The following is a 19,863-nucleotide window of genomic DNA, read 5'->3' as shown; positions in this document are numbered from 1 at the left end:
AGAATAGGATGAATGTTACAGAAAATGTGTGCAGAATTACAATAAAGTGACAAAAGACACCATGTACATATTCTTAAATTCTTATTTTCAGAGCCCTGTAGTGGTAGTAGCAGAATTAAATGTTTTGTCACACACACACAATACAGTGATAATATTATTTGCATGTTTGATGTATTACAAAGTTGGTATTGCCTGTTTTGCTAGGCTTGAGTGGTACACAAGGCCTATTAAGGCCAAATATTGGCCAGTGCTGTACTTCTTCAGATAACAAAGGTGTAAATCAGATATTCATCTTAGTCTTGTGACTGCAAACTAAACATGCATGTATGTGATAGACAAAATAATGCTCCTATAAGAAGGCACTGGTTCTGTAACTGAAAGTGACCTTGATCATATCACCAGAAGTTACACTTTCCTTTAAAACTAGCTGCATTCACCACGTCTCTCTCTGAAACCTAAAAGCTGATGAGCTGCTCTCTTTCAGGAGTGAGCTGAATGCCAATGATCTATACTCTTGGAGCTGGACACCTCGAACTAGCTCTAAGATCCAGTCCGCCAACCCAAGCTCTGTGCCAGTGACTGAGCCCTGTCTGAGAAGTCTGATAAGAAGCAGAACGTCTACACTCTTGTCCAGAAAGAGTCATGCTGTTCCCTGTGGAGGTGCAGAAGGCACAGCAAAGTGCGTAACAGTGAGCTGAAAAAGCAGCATCATACCACACCACAGACAAAGAACTATGTAAGGAAAGACAAGAGTGTACTCCAACACAAGAAGAGTTCTCTACTTCAACTCAGAGCAATAACAACAGCAGCAGCTCGACATAACATCACACATCATCGTTTTAAAATAAACTCTAAGAGGAAACCCAATAATGAAATCCTGCTGGTCCTCCCAGTCCAACACTCTATCTTTACCACAGGTAGATAAACAAAATTTCCCCATTTTGCAGACTGATCATTCTATAGCAGCATTTTTTGCTAACCCTTACTTGATCTCCTTCAGTTAACCACCTAACCTGCAGAAGATTCTCACCCACAGCTCACTTCACAGATGAGAGCCACATTCCTTACCAGGCATTTAGAGTTGTAACAAGACCCACTGTATTGCTTGCCACAATACAATTGTATTTGATCCCCCTGTTAAATTCAATATTAAATAGCAGGCCTCTTGCCGGTCAAAAAATCTTATTTGCTGCATTTTTTGTAGGAGTGCAGTCCGACTGGCACATTGTTTCACAGAGCACATTTGAAACATTAAAATTAAAGAACTTACAAAGCCCATTGTAGAGCACTTCACATCCCTTGATCACAGCTATACTGATCTCTCTGTGTTCTTTCAAGGGGTTTCAAAGACCCTTTTCAAAGAAAAACAGAAGAAGCTAAGCACATGCTCAGTGTGGGATCACACATTTCCTCAGGTCTTAATGACCAACTAACCTTTTAATCTCCCACTTCATCTTTTCTAATGATCGCTTTTTATTGCCTAGTCTCGCCATTTCTCCTTTCATCTGCCCTGGCTTTTAAACATAATAGATTTAACAACAGTTACTACAAAGATGGTGCAAAAAAGGAAGACCAGTGCTTAGCAAGTAAAACAAGAGAGTATCCCAAAGGGTCTATGGTGCTGGAAAGCCAGGAAGAAACTGATTCTTTCCTCTAACCCCAAGGGATTATCATCTTTATTGGAGTAGCGCACTTTCTCAAATGTGGACTGCCAGACTGTGAACATTATAAACGGCATCAATCAGGTGCAAGTGCATATGCGGTGCACGCTGGCTCTACCACTGCACATGTGCCAACCTGTGTAATAAGCAACTTAGGAAATGTCATGCAATTCTGTAGTTCCACAGTCCCAGCAGCCACCCATTTAGCCTTTATGTTCACCTGCTGTTACACCATATGGAAGAAAGAACATTAACATATTATCACATTTAGTTAAAAGTAGCTTCACTGACAAGTACCAAGACCATTGGAAATTATCAATTGTACTATTTTAGCTGATGTGATTCTTGTATGATCAGCCACCAAGGCACTGTATAAAAGAAGAGGATTTGGAAACACTTCTTTGACATCTCTCACAGTTTAGCCTCCTACAGAACAATCCCTATACTCGCTAGCATCACATCTGGCCTAAGAAGACAAAGACTTTTAAAACTAAAACCCAGTTAACCACCTGACAGAACCTTGCTGTGTGACTCTGATTTGAATTGTTCATGTTGTATGTATTAATTTCTTATTTTATCTAACATTTGGGTGTATGCCTGGTTTCTCTGCAAATAAGTATAAATTTAGATTGAAACAAAATTTGTGTATTATGTCACAGAAACTGCTTTGCTGTTTAGATTAGATTAGATTAGATTAGATTAGATTAGATAAACCTTTCTTCATCCCATGAGGAAATTCAGATGCATGCTGCAGCTGAAACATAAAACAAAGGATGGAATGAGCCTGTGGCTAAAAAGAGATCAACTCCTGGAAGAGATTTTTCATGATGGCATCCAATTTTGCCATCACCATCTTTTCCACAACGGCTTCCAACGTGTCTCTATGATGGAGCAGGCTTTCCTGATAAGTTTGTTAAGGCATTCCTCTTCTTTTGACCTCAAGTTGTTTCCCCACGAGACTGCAGCATAGAACACCATGCTGGCTACTATGGACTGGTAGAACATTTCCAGCAGCTTGCTGCACACATCAAAAGACCTGAGTGCCCTTGGCAAGTACAGTCTGCTCTGGGCCTTCTTGTACTGTGCCACTGTATTGTCAGACCAGTCCAGTTTGTTGTTCATGCAAACAATTGACACTACTGACATTGCTGACACTAGCAGTTGTGGCAAGCGGCCGGGTCCCATGCCCCTTCTACTTATGTTCCGGGGGAGCAGCCATGGGCTCCTCAGTACTTCCCCCGGGACACTTGGTGGCAGCTTCACTGGCTGACGATAGTGCCTCAGTTTCCCGCAGGGTTTCATGGGAAATGGAGTTCTCCACAACCCTGTGGGGATCTGGGGTGGCCGCCAGGGGCTGCTGCATGGATCTCGGAGCCAGCCTGGACAACTCCATAGCCCTGACCAGAAGTGCAATCAGGAACAAGTGATCAAGCACCTGGAGCACTTCTGGGTGGGCTATAAAAATGACCAGCAACCACCACTCAGGGCCAGAATTGGGAGGAAGAGGACGAGGTTGCCTGGGAGGAGTGGTGATGTCAGAAAAAGGGTTGTGTGTTGTGGTTTAACTGCTTTTGGGACTGTGTATTGCCTGTGGGTGAAGAAAATAAAAGTCTTGTTGTGTTTTTACACGTGCCTCTGTGTAAGTCTGTGCTGGGTCGGGTGCTATACAGCGTTCTTTTCACACAGTCTAACCCAAGTCATAAGTGTTAAGATGTCCAGCAATATAAGAAGTTGTTCTTATTCAGGTTGAATGCTTTCAGAGGTAGCATACCAAGAGCAGACCGTGTTCTGTGATCCTGGCAGAAGCAGGTTCCAGCCCTCATTAGAGTATGCTGTCTAAAATCTTTTTAGGGTAGCCAGTCTCTGTTCATAACCATTCAGCTCTTGCAGTGTAGGAAACTGAGAGGAAGTTTGGTCTCAGCCATTGTTAAGATATTTCAGAAGTTTAGTGCTGAATCCTTTAAAAAGGTAGCCAGACCTTGTTAAGAATTCCAATAGTAAGTAATGTAGAAAGTACCCATTGTAAGAGATGGCCGGCAGCTCAACCAGGCCAGGACATCCCTGTGATGGAAGGATGGGTGAAAGCAGACTTTCAAGGATACTGCCTCCACCAAAACACTAGATGATAGCTCCCATGGACTGCAGCCGTGCCCCGGATTCCTGTAGAGAACTATGGAACATGTAGTTTAATACCACAGCCCTGCTGGGTCCTGTGTGTGCTGCCAGGGGACGTTGCAAGAGGACCGGAGAAGAAAAATCTCATCTATAACCTGGAATTCTCCCAAGTCACGAGGAAGGAAGCTCCGAAGTACTTCCGGACTGAAGAAAAATTCAAGTCCTCTATCTGACCCGAAAATGCTGGCAAGTCACGTGGGAGGAAGAACAGAACTTCCAGGTCAAGAACTATTTAAAGGACTGCTGTGAACCCTGCAGGCAAGCCGGAGTTGGGAGGTGTGTTACAGAGCTTGCTGGGAAGTGTGGAGGAGAGAAGAATTGTGTATTGTGAATATTCTTGTGTTTATTACCTGTTCTTGTGCTTGTGGTGCTTGGAGGGCACAGTTTATTAAGAAGAAAGGCATTAAAAATCATCTTGGTGCTTTTAACCTGTGTCCAGTGTATCTGTCTGTTGAGGTTAAAGGGGTGATAGTGACCCCTAGCATCTTACACCATACAACAAGCTTAATAGTTTAGGCTTTTCCAGGATAATCTTGTCCACCAATAAAAAAAAAAGAACCTTTGGTGGCTAAAGTGCCTTTTGTGGTCACTTTCACGATTAAATGCTAATAAATATTACTGAGAAATGTACAATACTATGCTTAAATTTGTGAATTTCCCCTTGGGATTAATGAAGTATCTATCTATCTATCTATCTATCTATCTATCTATCTATCTATCTATCTATCTATCTATCTATCTATCTATCTATCTTAAATTATGTATTTTAATATTATATTTTTAATAGTTACCTATTAGACCAAAATTTTACAACTTGCATATTGTAAGTGAGAGTTTGGAATTGCCTAGTGTAATTAAGAAAAACAACGGAAACTGAATTTAGGGATTAAGCAATGCCTTTCAATAAAATGAACATGTCCACACTTGTCTTCTAAATATGATAGAAAGTGGAAAATAGTGCTTTGGGAGCTCTTGGTGACTGAGTTTATTGAAGCAAGATTGACAGGGTTGCCAATCTGTGAACAATGGGGAAGGATTTTGAAACAGAATATCATTTTCACATGAAAAACAGCAGTGAATCCTTTACAATACTGTTAAAACTTTGCAATTCCCATTCAAACAATATTTCCCACCACACCATGCAAGGGTTATCTTGATGTTTAGAAGTGAATATATAAGGAAAGAAGAATAGATTGTTTAGTGTTAGAGGGGCAAAAATAAACAGTGTGGAAAAGGCAGGTCCTGAAAGATTACGATGAGCAAAACATCTTTACATAGCACCTTTCATGGCAAAGGCACTTAACACAGTAAACAAGGTTATAGCCCATAGCAATATGACATAGACCCTGGGGAACTACTGAATGACTGGAAAAGGCTATAAACATCCAGGCAACAAGTCAGATTATAATGTAACAAACCGAATTTACAATGGAAATATTTATCTAGCCTGTTCCTGCCTTGAAACTGTGTTCCACATAACATGTTTCAGCAACAATAAGCAGTTGTCATATACAGTAATTCAAGTCACAACATGAACCATGAACAAGTCATGAAACAAGAAGCACTTCTTCCCTGAAGATACACAGTTTGAGACTAGAATCAAGTCCAGAAATTTTTAAAAGTTTAAGTTGCTTGTATACCTAATTTAATCATAGTGCCAAAATGAGCCAGTCCCTGCCCCATAAGTAATGGGCATAAGGTTCAATAAACCATCCTGGATGGGGTGCTAGTCTATGTTAGCTAATCCATTTCATAAAACATGGTAAAACAATAAACAAATAAGCTTTGACCTATAGTTTTTTTTAGCAACAATTCCTATTCGTTACTGGTGAATGGATCCTCTTTATCTGAAACAAACGTTTTGAGAAGTCCATATACAGTAGAGAGATGAATTTTGCATTGTGCTTTTCAGATATATAAGAAAATCCTGAATGCATTTGGAATTTTAATGTGTTCTGTCTGTTGCTGCTTAATCCATGTAAATTTACTTATTTTTCACTGTTGTTGTGACATAGTTAAACCCCTTTTGGTCATGAGTGACATGGCTCATGGTTAATCCAGCAGCCATAGCACATGCACTTCAGAACAGGTAGTCCACCTGAAGCTAAGCATGTTCAGGCCTGGCCAGTACTTGGATGGGAGAACATTGTGGAAAGGCTTGTGTTGCTGCTGGAAGAGGTGTTGGTTAAGCCAGCAGGGGGCACTTGTGCTGTGGTCTGAATGTGCAGTGGTGGGGACACTGGGCTGTAAAAATGGCACCGTCCTTCAGATGAGACGTAAAACCAAGGTCCTGACTCTCTGTGGTCATAAAGCATCCCTGGACATCTTTCATAAAGGGTAGGGTGTTTCCTGATGCCCTGGCTAGATTGACAATCATGGCCTAGTCATTCTGGCCTCCTAATCATCACCCATCTCTAATTGGTTAACTATCCCTCACACCTCTTCACCACCTATTAAAAAATATGTGATAAGCATAATGACACAAAATGGCTGCCAAAACATCATCCAGGTGGATGCTGGACATTGGTAGTATTTGAACTGGCTCCCTCCTCTGTCAATAAAGGGCTTTGAGTGTCTTGAAAAGTGCTATATAAATATAGGTAATTTACAACTGTAATTTCCACTCAGAGTCCAAAATGCATCTCCTTAAATCATCTTGACTTAAGAATTAGACATATACAGTGGTACCTCTGGTCATGACCGTAATTCGTCGCAACCCGAACGTAATTTCCCCATAAGATTGTATGTAAATACAATTAATCCATTCCAGACTGCATGAACTGTATGTAAATATATATTTTTTTAAGGACAAAAATAGTTAATTATACCATAGAATGCATAGTGTAATAGTAAACTAAATGTAAAAACATTGAATAACACTGAGAAAATCTTGAACAACAGAGAAAACTAACATTGTAAGAGTTCGCGCTAGACCCTTACAAACCGCTCGTTGTAAACACTTTTTTATGAGTTTTAAGCACAGGGAAAAAAAATTAAATGCCACTTCTCTTGTGAAACTTTTCAAACCATCCTCTACTGGCTTTAAACTCCTTACCTTTGCCACTCGAAGAAGGATTTTTTTTTCAGCAAATCGCCATGAATCTTCCTGGCTTTCTCACTTATGATCGGCTCACTTACGCTATCCCCTGCAAGTTGCTTCTCGTTCAACCACACTAGCAACAGTTTTTCCACCTCTTCCAGCACTTGAGGCCTCTGCTTGATTAACATTATAACTCCCTGTATACGCAAACAAAAGAAAATGGGAAACAGAGAATGGGAAATCATTGGCGCATACGAACGTGTGTAGGGAAACTGGCCACCAGTGTTTTTGTTCACCACCAGAGCGTGTGGTCGTGAACATATGCAAAGTTATGGCACACTATTTGATCGTAACCCGATTTGTAAATGTTCAGAAACGTTCGTGACCAGAGGTTCTCCTGTATAAACAAAAGACCTGTGTGTGTGGTCTGCTCACGCTCACCCACAGTCACTAGAGGGCACATGCATGCACTTTCACATTTTTTTGGCACTTGCACGCACCTCACTTCTTACTATGAAAGACATTTTTGTAGCAAATGCCACTGTGCAACGACAATGTTGTGCTAATGACACAGATGAGGAGACACAACACTGAAACAAAGCAAAGGTCACGGCTCAGCAACATGCAAGTGAAACACCTCAGCAACGGAAGGCAAGATTTGAAGTTTTCACTAAATACCTTGTCTAGCTGGAGGTATTTTCTCAAGACATAGATTAATAGGACCCTTATGTGAGCAATACAGCTAAGATATGGTATTGCCAGTGTCTTCTTATGAAAGCCAGTGGGGCAGCAAGCACAGATGGGTCCAAATCCTTGGTACTTCGTGATTCTTAAGAGTTAGCTGATGCGTATCCAAGTTCATGAATATAGTAAAACTCCTAGGGCATCTTCGGGGTGTTTTTTGTCCCAAAGACCACATGCAGCTAGTATTTGTATATTCCATACTGGACTGGGCTCCTAGTCAGGAAGACTCTTTATTTCCCTCCTTGTGATTCAGGACTACACTACACTGAGTTATATGGAAATATGAATGAGTAATTACTCTGTTTAAATTTGAACAAGATAAAAATCACTTCTATAAGAGCAGAGTTTCTGTTTTTTTATGTTTAAAGCTGTCTAGAAATGTAATAAATGTGAAGTTGAGTGTTTTCAATTGAGTATTACATTTACATTTATTTCGCTGTACTATCTTATCAGTCTTTGTGACAGCTCTTGAATTATACATTTATTTTCTGGTATGTTATATCCTTCCCTCCTCTATCTATTTCCTTACCTTGATGTATTTTAATATTAACAATGAGCAGATTTGCCTTTCATTGACACTTTGTCACAGTTTTGACCAGTATTGGCATTTATTAGCATTAAACAGGATAAACCTGTTGTAAGGTCTATTTCAATTTGCCGAAATTGTAACACTTAAAGCTAAGTGTTACTTACCAAGAAGCATGAACAGCGCTATATTTATATTGTGTTGACTAGCATTTGGCATATTGTTTATATGAACAAGTACTTCCCCCTCCACATAAGAATTATTTCAGATGAACCGTCTCATTCTTATGAAATCTTCTTCATTTTTAATTGCAGGATGTGATGGTGTCTCTGCAAGATCGACTATCCCTCCGCTATATTGAACATTTTGCCCTGGTTCTCGAGTTTGGTGGCTCAGATCAGAATCACCGTTTGCACATTCTCCAGGACAGCCAGCCTCTTACTCATGTAAGCACTGCAACTGAATATTTCTTTTTTTATCATGAGTGTGTGTAAAGGAGAAGGTGCTTACAGTGCTCTTTTGCATAGATTGTTTGAACAAATATAACATATGGGTCATCGAAATGCTTTGTCAGCATGCACCTGCAAAATTTAAAAAAATTATGCTCACCATGGAAATCTTCACAATGTTACATTAAAAAAAACACATTCAGAACACACTGATTACTTTTCCTATTTAAAATTATGATACAAGTAATAGCTTAAAGGTGGTATCAAATGGCACAAAGTATGTTTAAACAAGATGCTTTCACAAAGGTGCAGTTCACGGGTTAATGAAGCAGTTAACATGTTAGCATGTTCAGCGTCACATCTCAACATGCTGGGCAGGCCTTGTTGCTTATAGTAATGGAATAACATGACTACAAGTTGAAGCATCATTGACTCTGAAGAAGAAGTGATTTTCATATTTCAGTAGCACCAAAAATATCTAATATTGTTGAAAGGGAAAGTATTTTAAATGGGGAATAAAACCAGTGGAAGGCCAAAGGTGAAGGCAGTATCCCTTTATCTCCCCACTGTCAGAGCCCAAATCAGTCTTTTTGTATTTATTATTTTGAGATAGTAGGAAGTGGACTAAAATGTCTGCCATTAAAACTTATTATAAGAAATTGTCAAAAAATCTCCTGTCTTATTGATTTGCTGGCTAACAAACATGGCAGCCATTAAGGGACTATTGTGCAATTCCCGAGCAACAGATCTTTTTGAATGAATCATTTTAATCAACTCAAAATAATGAATCACTTCAGGAAACCATTTGTACAATACCAATGTTCAAAATTTTTAAAAAGGGTTTTGTTGAAACTCACAATAAAGAAATGCACAAAATTGTATTTAAATTTGCCAAAAAACATATTATATATTGCAATTATTGAATATAATCATAATCAGTGACATTATTATTTAATGTACTGAAATGCAGAGTGAATCACATTAATCATGTAAAGAACAAATATTCTGTTGCTTGCCCATACAGCAGAAATGGGAGAAATCAACCTTGTGCCACCTGTCCTTTTTGAGGCTTTTTAAAAACTCTTTCTTTAGCTTTACTCTTTATCTCAAAACTTTTTTATGGTGTGCAGGTTTTCCAGCTCTTACCGCTTCTTTGATGCTCACCTACATGCTGCTCTTCAGTACAGATCACTTCCATTTCAATCTGCTTCTCTTTGTCAGAATCAAGTTGGAAACATGCCAGGTTATACAGACCAGGCCATGCTATGCTAACCTCAGCAATATTTGCAAGTCAGTAGTGAGATATAGTGCCCCTTGGATCTGGGAAGTGTCCAATACACTACCCATGGGAAGTGCCCAGGGGCATCTAAATTATCTCAACCAGCTGTGCCTGGTCTTTCTATGCTGTGAAGCCAAGCAACTCTGTGCAGGAACCTCATTTCAGTCACTATCTTGAGCTTGTGACCACACATGAGGATGGATTTGCAGGGTGACCAGAAAATCAAAGCTTTGTTCGCTCTTCACTACCATTAAACTGCTGTTACTGCCTAGCACAATCACCTTTAGCCCCATTAATGAACAAGATGCTGAGGTATTTAAACTCCTCAACTCATGAAATCTGCTTACCCTATACCTGAAGAGAACAAGCTACTCTTCTAGGGCAATGACCACGGATCTGGTTATACTAATTCTTATCCTACCCACGTTACACTCAGTTCCACCTATCTGAGCCAGCTCAATGCCAAATGGTGATCGGTGGACACCTCAGTACCCCTTTTTACCTAAGATGGCCTCAGATCAGATGATACCCCTGCAGAGTTGCTCATTGAAATTTAGTCTAAGATACTCTACTGACAGGTGTGTTCATGAGCATCCTTGTATTTGAGTGTGTTGTTCATTATGAACAATTCATGACTAGCACAAAAGTCCAGTTCAGCTCCAAGTAGTTTTGTCATTCCACACAACAGCATTGACATCTACTAGTGGACTACAGAATCAGCAGGTGGTACTCTTTTGAGTACCAAATCTAATGTTTCTGAAAAGGCTGAATGCTCTGCCTAGTTCTTTGGATCCATTCACACACAAACACCAGTGGAAGTTGTCCTTTCTACAACTTGAAGGTGCTCTGTGGCAAACCTTCTGTCCACTGGAACAACGTCAACTGTATAGCACCCACCTGGATGTTTGTAAGAGTTCTCCCATTTGCAAGGGGCCTCTCTTTTTTAATTTCAAAGTAGAAGAAGAAATAGATAAAGAAGGCTGACTCTAGAGTCAATGGTCTCTGTAGTGATGAGTCTGATTATATCTAGCTTTTTGTTTTCAACCTCTCCCATAAGCTTCTGCCCTTTCCCAAAAGAAAAGTTAGCATTCTGCATTCCACAGGCTTTTTTCCTTTGCCACAGTGTAGTAGTCCTGGATTAAGCCCACTCTTATGTCATCCTTCATTTTATAGGTGGTGATCCCTTTAGGGGTTCCATGCATCTTTTTTGGCCTGAGCAACTTCAGGTTACATGAGTTTACCTGATAACCAAATTTCTAACTGGAGAACACAACACCCAGATCTGACTCAAGGAGCTGGTTACAGTTTACCAGTTTCAGGCAAGATCCTTTCTTATTAAATGAGACTAACTTGATGATCATTTATAGATTTGTCTGTGTCTGGTGTCTACCCTTAGACCAGTTTGTCATAGATATTATAATAAAGAGGCAGACAGTCACAGTCTTGGGTCACATACCAACCTTTATCTCATAATTCGCCAAATCAGTAACAGTTAATTGGAAAAAAATATTGAAAATTATCCACTTAAAAAATTGATGGATGGATGGATGGATGGAGTTACATACAGATACAGAATGCAGTAGATTAAAATGACGAAAAAGAATAAAATTTGCAAAACATTTTCACAATTTACATTACAACAGACTACCATTACTTTAATCACAAGACTCCTTTATGTTTCTCCTCATGGATCCAGCACCCAAAGTGTGACTCTTGTGTCCAATTGCTGTCTTTTTGTAGTTAGCATGTTGTCCTCACGTTGGTGAGGGTTTTCCTCCCACGTCCATAAAAACATGTTGATAAGGCTAACTGGCAATTCCAAACTGGTAAGGGAGGTTGTGGGTGCGTGCATGACTGGGCCCTGTAATGGACTGGTACCTGTTTCCTGTCTTATTCTCAGTGCTAACAGGATAGACCTCGGCCCCACGTGATCCTGAAGTAGATTAAGCCTGATTGAGAATGTTATTTTATTTCATTTGGTACATCCAACTTTATCATGTCAGTCTTTCTGTTTTATTTAAATTTGCATTTCTTATGTTCTCAAGATTTTAATCAGTTAAAAGGCTTCAGAGAGATACAGTAGCAAGTTTAAAGCACACTCACGTCAACCATGGCCATTCATCATCCCATGCAATTACATTTGTAGTGTATTCAAGAGCTCACACTTCCCACTGGAGTGGATTGTAGTGTTTCTATGGGTGGAAGCAAGATTCTGTTTTCATCAGTGCAGCTGCAAAAAGAACATGCTGTGCCACAGCAGAAACCCTGACTCTAATTCATGCCATTTCTGCTGCTTCAGTTTCATCTCCGCAGAGTTGCTTGCAACATCAAATGGACCGTCCTCCCACCTGAGAAGCATGGCATTTGTTATTTAGCAGATTACTATGCCAAAGCTTAATACAGGTCACATTTATTATTATTTCATTTAACACCGATCCTTGATTACATTTTATCTGCAGCACAGAGGCTTTAAGGGTTTGCTATAGTGTTTCCAGTAGTCACTTATTACGCTGAGACATAAATAGAACTCTTTCAAGGTCTTATTTAATATAAGTCACTAAAAGATGCATTATAGGTAACCCCAATTCTAAAACGTCGCTGGTGCTTTGCCTTATTAAGCCCAAATTGTGTTCCTTAAGATCTTGTTACATAACAGTAACTGACTAATTGATGCATTCTAGATAGCCTGGATTCTGAAGCATTGCTCCTTTTTTAAAAAAAATCATCTCATTTCTATTATAAATACAACTGCTCCTGTTCAAATCTTGTCAAAGATGAATATTTGAAAAAATGCACAGTATATATGAATGTAGCGTGAATTGTTTCTTTCAGTGAGGCATATCATAATATGAGGAAGTGTGTCAAAATCAAAGAAATATCCATGAATCAGAATGTATTATTAAAAGCTCATTCTGTTCTGTCATGGGTGTAATTGAAATCACTTATGTTCTATTGTTATATCAAGAGATCAAAAGTAATACACAATAACAAGAGATGGTAAAGTGTACAACCTGATTTATGTGAACAATAACCGGGACTGCTCTGTTCTCAGGTGGTGCAGCGGACCTACTTCCAAGGAATGAAGTGTCTCTTTCGTATCTGCTTTTTCCCAAAGGATCCGGCAGATTTACTGAGAAGAGACCCGGCTGCTTTTGAGTACCTCTACATCCAGGTGCTGATGACTGTGATTTTATTTCTGAGCAATTTTTCTCGCTTTTAGATAAGATAGCCGTACTCAGTGAATGTCTAAACATAAGACCATATATGGAATCGGATTATTACCTCTTGATTTTGTTTGATTTCTTTGTTATGCTTTTATACTTGATGTTACAGTATATTAAAGAGATGACAGAATATCCATGTGAATCCGACCATTTCCTTAATCTTATTTCCATTATAGAATCACAGGAGCTGAACTGATCCTGGTGGCATTGGTGCAAGGCAAGGACCAGAATGCCATTTAACCTAAGAGTTGCATCTTTGGATTGTAGGGAGTACCCAGCTTAAATCTACATTTACGAAACCATCTCACTGATCACTGTACCATACACAAGAAAGGGTTAAGCAAATGTTCAAACTGGTGGTTCAGAGGCTAAGGATCTGCCCTGGTATTGAGAAGGTTGCCGGTTCAAATCTCATTACTGCCAGAAGGGATCCTACTCTGTTGGGTTCTTGAGCAAGGCCCTTAACTTGAAAATTGCTCCTGGGGAGCTGTACAATGGCTGATCCTATTACTCCTAAGGTCACGTGAAAAAACAATTTCCTCTCAGGTATTAATGAAGTATATCAAATTAAATAAATAAATACCAAATAAATAGCACCACTTGACAGAGCATACACTGCACTTGTTACCCTAACTATAAAATCGATTGACGACACACAGACGTTGATAATGATTCTTAACAATAGCTTTTAATAACTGTAAAATCATATCAGTTTTCTCATTAGGTTCTCTCAGAAAAAGAACTTCCTTTTTCTTTCTAAAATCCCACCCACTAACATTCTATTGGAAATTACCAACAACAGGAATGTCAATTAACATCAATATAAATTTAACTTGTTACTAAACATTCACATATACAACACTAACCAAAGCTTTTTTTTTTCAAAAGTGAAATTAAAAAAGTACTTCAAATATGTATGACAAAAAGTTGTACTTGGAAAAAAAATTGAAAAATGTTTCCTGCCTTGTATCATTTGCTGCCAGGACGAGCTGCAGCTTTCTGCAACATAAACAAGGTAAAAGTGGGGAAAGGAAAAACAAAGGATGGGGAGAATTTTTAGTTATATGCAGAGGTCATCTTTCCTGTTCTTTATTAAAGAACTTATAATAACAGAAAGACGGATGCATCAATTTATGATTGACTGATTTTGCAGACAATTTTTTTTTATTTTTCCTTAGAGCCGCAATGATGTGATTAAAGAGAGACTGGGCTCAGACTGGAAGTCGGAAGTGACTCTTAAGCTCACAGCGTTGCATATCTACATCACCGTCTCCGCTGCCAGACCTAACCAGAAAATATCTCTGAAGAATGTGGAGTAAGTGTCATCTTTCATAATGCATTTTGTATCTAAGAGATGTTATCTTTTTAATGCAAACTGACATCTTGGCAGCTTTTAATTTCGTGGCAATAATATCAATTCTTATTGATTTTTACCTTTGACCTTTCTACATGATTATTTGATAGCTTTCACTTTTTTGCTTAGCAATTTTGATTGCTAAACTTCTGCAGAAGTGACTGCTAAAATATGTTCCATCTTATTATGTATGGTCAGTAGTGAATAATTATAATTGAATTAATTAAGATTCATTGTGTATGTATCATTTATAGCTATGCAGTGGTTCAGACAACATTTAACATATATTTGCACATAGCATGCTTAGTATATTAATTACTAGTAGTAAATGCATTTAATACATCAGGACTGTTTACACCTGTATTTATTGAACATTTGGCAACAGTTCATAGATGCCTACACACATATACATATTATAAAGTCTTTTAGCACCCAGTTTCTTCAGTTTATTAAAGGAATCTGAACTACAAATATCATCAGAAATATGGCAGATAGAAAAGTAATGAATATTGCTGTCTCAGTATATTTCTACAAGCCCAGTTGGAGTCGTGCCACTGACTCAAGGTGGGTAGTTGACAGCACGGAAGGTGATGCCATTTTCAGTTCCAATGAGCTTTCTGGAATTAACGAGTTCTCTTGGCTCGACTCACTTGCAATTCGCTCCCATTTTCGCTTTCAGCTGGAGACGATGCAGCAGCGTTGGGTCCCAGAAAGTCTGTGCTGTTGTTTATCTGTTCCAGGAAAGTCTCTGGCAGGCCATACTTTGAGCTTGGACTTGATGAAGCTTTAGCTGTTTCTTTTTGAGCCTTTTTTCTGCCACTAATTCTTATATATGCTTACGTATACTATAATTGAACCTCCTCGGGTTGAGTAAATACAGTATATTTCTGGCCTGTCCAAAATAAAAATTTAACAACTATTAAAGGATATTGGAAAATGAAAATGATATGAAAATGCAAGTTTCAGTGACCCAAAAATCACTTTATTTCAGCACTGTGCCCACAAAATGTCTAAATGTAATGGTCACATTTTAGGTATCCATTATAAAGGATTATAAGAGTCTAGTAACATTGTGAACTTGGCTATTAGCAATAATAGTACTAATAAATTATCATTACAAGTAATAAAACTCTTAATATACTGTACGTCACCATAACATTTTGGTGTTTTAGATCTGGTTAAAAGGGCTTATGGTTTATAAAATGCAGACTGTTAAAAAATGCTTGTAATGGATACCTAAACTGAAGTGTCACCCGTGTAATATTAATAACACCATTGTATACATGGACACCTGAGCCAGTGGGACCTGATTAATGGATGAAGTGCTTGAACAAACAAGGATTTCGCAGAGGGGAAGGTGCCAGGTTAAAGCAATGTCTTTTTTAAGTCTGCAAATGTCTTGTCTTGATTCATTATACCAGGCAGTCGTGTGTATATATTGTAGTATATAAAATGTGTGGGAAGCAGATTACCCTCTGAGTCATTTCCCGAATACCATAGCAATTTTGTCCTGGTTAAAAATACACATGCACCACAGTGTCCTTTAGTCGGAGAGGCAAAATATAAATAAATAAATAATGGCTGGTTGCAGAGATGTTCCAACTACACACAACTAAGCATGTTTCTTTAAGAGGTCCTTCATGTGGAAAACAAGTTTTCATTCATTAATTTTTGAAGATTTGTACAGCAAGGATTTATTATTCACAGCTGTGAAGAATTCCTTAGCCTCAGCCAGGTAATTCTTCTGAATTAACAAGCAGACAAAAATATGCAATTAAGAGGCTACCTAATCCCTTATTATTCATAACAATTTCTACTCTTTTCTGGAATAAGAGTCAGTTAGGAGAGAAACAGTGCTAACCCTTTAACTTCTTGGTGTTTTTTCTATTTACTTTCCACCATGTACTATTCATTTTAATACAATTTATTTTTGTATACCACTTGTAACTGTGTTGGTTGAGGATTTCCATGTAGTTCAAAATAGTTCATATGTAGTTACTAGAAAGTCATTCCATCAACATTATGACTTATTGTGCAAGAAGAAAATCCACAATCCAAATGTCTTAGTTTAAAGGATTTTAGTGAAATTCAAAAAAACACTTCATACAAAATAAAAAAAGTTGATAATACACACAAAGATAGGGAAGAAAGGAAACTTCTTGTTGATGATATTCTACTTGAGGCTTAAGTACCTAGGTTCGATTCTGAAGGTTTCTGTGTTCTCGTTCATATATGTACGTATGGTCATAGAACTGTATGTCCTTAATGCTTACCTGACTAGCAGCTCATGTTTCTCTTTAGCTGTCTAACGTATATCTAAGAGCTATCCTATTGTCACACAACATTCCGTTACCTTAAACCGTTAAAGCTATATTATGTTCAAGTTCAAACTTAACCAAAAACTAAGGTAAATTTACCATTAACATTAATGTAAAGGATTTATCTCTTACACCACTCTGCACTGAGTGATAATGCAGAATGCTGGGACATGTTCACAGGAAAAATTCAATTATACATTTTACAAATTACATAATGAGTACACATAAAGACAAACATTTGTTTAAACAGACAGGAAAATAAAGTAGTTTGAAACTGATTAACATGAATGGAATCTAACAATATCTGTCCATTGCTGAACTATGAACTATGGTCAACAGAACAACAGGAGAAAGAAAACAAAACTTTAGTCAGGAGCATCTCTGGACAGCATAAACCTCTGGGGGTCCATGGTTAATTATAACAGAGAAAGTCAAAATCAAAGTCAGACGAAGTCAGACACAGTAACAGCTCTGTCTACTCACCCTCTCCTGGGGATTCTACAGTAGTCTGTGCTGGGCTGTCCAATCTGATGGCAGAATTTTTCCATTTGATGGTTCTTAGGCTCCCATGACTTTTTCATGGGCAGGAGTGCAGCTTGGCAGTAGATTAATGGCACCAAGTGCCACAACAGGACACTAGGAAGAGGAACGGAATAGAGGAGAGTTAGTCATGGTTTATAATTAATGTAAATTACTTATATTTTTGTACAAATGACTAACAAAAATAAATGCATTATGCACCGCTAATCATCCTCTCTAATCAGGGTATGTTAGACTAAAGTGGTAAGTCTTCAACCTGCATTGAAAAGCTGAGACAGAAGGGGTAACTCTTATATTAACAGGCTGATCATTTCACAGCTTTGGCGGTCGTATAATTAAAGGCTAAACTTAACTGGGAGGCAGTTTCAGGACTTAAGAACAGAAGTTATGTGTTCATACTTTCTAGTTTTTGTAATATTTTTGCAAAAGCATTTTCAATTAACTGAAAACTGTATATAGAGCAATATGAACAGCTAGTGAATACCACATTGCAGTAGATGATACCTACAAAAAATAAATGCATGAGTATTCTGCATATTTAAAAAATATCTGAATTTTCCAGCATGTTTAAGATAGAATAACATGTTTTAGACAGTTTGGTAATGTGCATATTAAAAGACATGCTAGTATCAAAGATAACGCCTAAATTGTGTGCTGATTCAATAAAACTACTAATGACTCCAGCTAAATTAAAAAGTGACAGACAAATTTTGCAGTCTGCATCATAACTTAATAACATTTTTAATGTATTGAAATACAAGTACTTGTCATAATTCCACTCCATTAAAGGGTAAGTTCAACATTTTTCAAATCAAAATTATTTCTTCACATATATAGTTTTTATGTGTTTGCCGCACTAAATTGTTTCTAAAGTTAAGCGTTTTCTATACATTCTAAAAAGAAAAACCATAGCCAGTCCTGGGGCCTCATGCATAACGCTCTGCATAGAATTCACACTAAAACATAGTGTACAAACAAAAGCGGAAATGTTCGTATGCACAAAAAAAATCCAGATACAGAAATCTGTGCATACGCCAACTTCCATGTTCTTCCGCTCCATAAATCCCGGTCAGCGTGAAAAATAATGCGCCTGCTGCCACTCCCCAAACTCCTCCCAGAATTACACCTCTTTGAATATGCAAATCAATATAAATAGCCCTTAAGATCAGCGTTCTGTAAAAAGGCAATGACAAAGCACAGGGAAAAAAATAGAAGAATTTCAGCAAATACCAAGTGGAGGAAAGGAAAAACGTACTATTTGTTGGTTTAAATACTGGTATAAACAACAAAAGAAAGTTGATCGAGTGACATAGAGTGTCGGAGAAACTCGAAAGCTCAAGTTTACAAAGTTGCACAGTGCCTGAAATAAAAAAGAAGTTATCAGATATCAAAGTTGCCATGAAAAGGCGAGCCATAGCCCACTGTCTGAGTGTCATATGGAATCTTATTAGGGTACAGAGAAAAGAAAAAAAAATAAGGACACAGTGGGAAAAAAGCACGGAACTTTAATCTCGAAATTTCCACTTTAATCACGTAGTCATCTTTTGAGATTACATACGCATTGTGAATTATCTTATACAGTGGAACCTCGGTTCACGACCATAATTTGTTCCAAAACTCTGGTCGTAACCCGATTTGGTCGTGAACCAAAGCAATTTCCCCTATAGGATTGTATGTAAATACAATGAATCTGTTCCAGACCATACGAACTGTATGTAAATATATATATATTTTTTTAAGTTTTTAAGCACAAGTATAGTTTATTAAACCATAGAATGCACAGCATAATAGTAAACTAAATGTAAAAACATTGAATAACACTGAGAAAACCTTGAACAACAGAGAAAACTAACACTGCAATAGTTTGCGCTATAGCGCTACCAACCGCTGGCTAAATACATTTTTAATGAGTTTTAAGCACAGGGAAAACAATGAACATTTGAAAAAATCCGTAATTTAATAAACCACCAACAAAAACAACAATGCACGCTACGAATCGATCGCTGTAAACAGAAGTGAAAACAAACACAAGCCCAGTGCATTCTTTAACTGCCTTCCTACCTTATGCGTCCAGCCCTCTCTCTCGCATTGCCTGTGTGTGTTTGTCTCTCTCTCGCGTGCCTGTGTGTGTGTGTGTCTCTCTCTCGCGCGCCTGTGCTTGTGTGTGTGTCTCTCTGTTTTGTGTGTGTGAGTGTATGTCTCTCTCTCTCTCGCACGCGCGCGCCTGTGTGTATGTGTGTCTGTCTCTCTCTCTCTCTCGTGTGTGTGGCGCTCTCGCTCTCTCTCTTGCTCGCTGCACAGGAAATGCACAGGGAGAGACCGAACACGTACAAACCGAAAGGGAAACTGGCTTGATCGTATACCGAGTGTGTGGTCGTGAACAGATGCAAAAGTTTGGCGAACTTTTTGGTCGTAAACCGATTTGTACGTGTTCCGAGACGTTCGTGAACTGAGGTTCCACTGTACTTGTAATTTCTGTAGAAAGAAAACACCAATATTATAAGGTTCAACCATTTTAAAAGAAGACATGCTGTGTGCACTACATCAGTGCTA

At 38.4% G+C, this 19,863-nt stretch overlaps 1 protein-coding gene across 4 annotated transcripts in view; it reads left to right on the top strand.

The window, feature by feature from the left end:
* Nucleotides 1-19,863, top strand: part of frmpd3 (FERM and PDZ domain containing 3) — a 779,808-nt gene that overhangs the window by 731,885 nt on the left and 28,060 nt on the right. For all 4 annotated transcript variants that reach the window (XM_028816887.2, XM_051934418.1, XM_051934416.1 and 1 more), the window contains 3 exons: nt 8,461-8,592; nt 12,927-13,046; nt 14,277-14,413. In XM_028816887.2, the coding sequence (XP_028672720.2) occupies nt 8,461-8,592; nt 12,927-13,046; nt 14,277-14,413 (389 nt within the window). The remainder of the gene's footprint in view (nt 1-8,460; nt 8,593-12,926; nt 13,047-14,276; nt 14,414-19,863) is intronic.

Source organism: Erpetoichthys calabaricus, chromosome 12 (assembly GCF_900747795.2).
Source record: "Erpetoichthys calabaricus chromosome 12, fErpCal1.3, whole genome shotgun sequence".
Lineage (NCBI taxonomy): Eukaryota > Metazoa > Chordata > Cladistia > Polypteriformes > Polypteridae > Erpetoichthys > Erpetoichthys calabaricus.
Note: the sequence above shows the minus strand (reverse complement) of the source record. Positions and strands in the feature narration are given on the sequence as shown.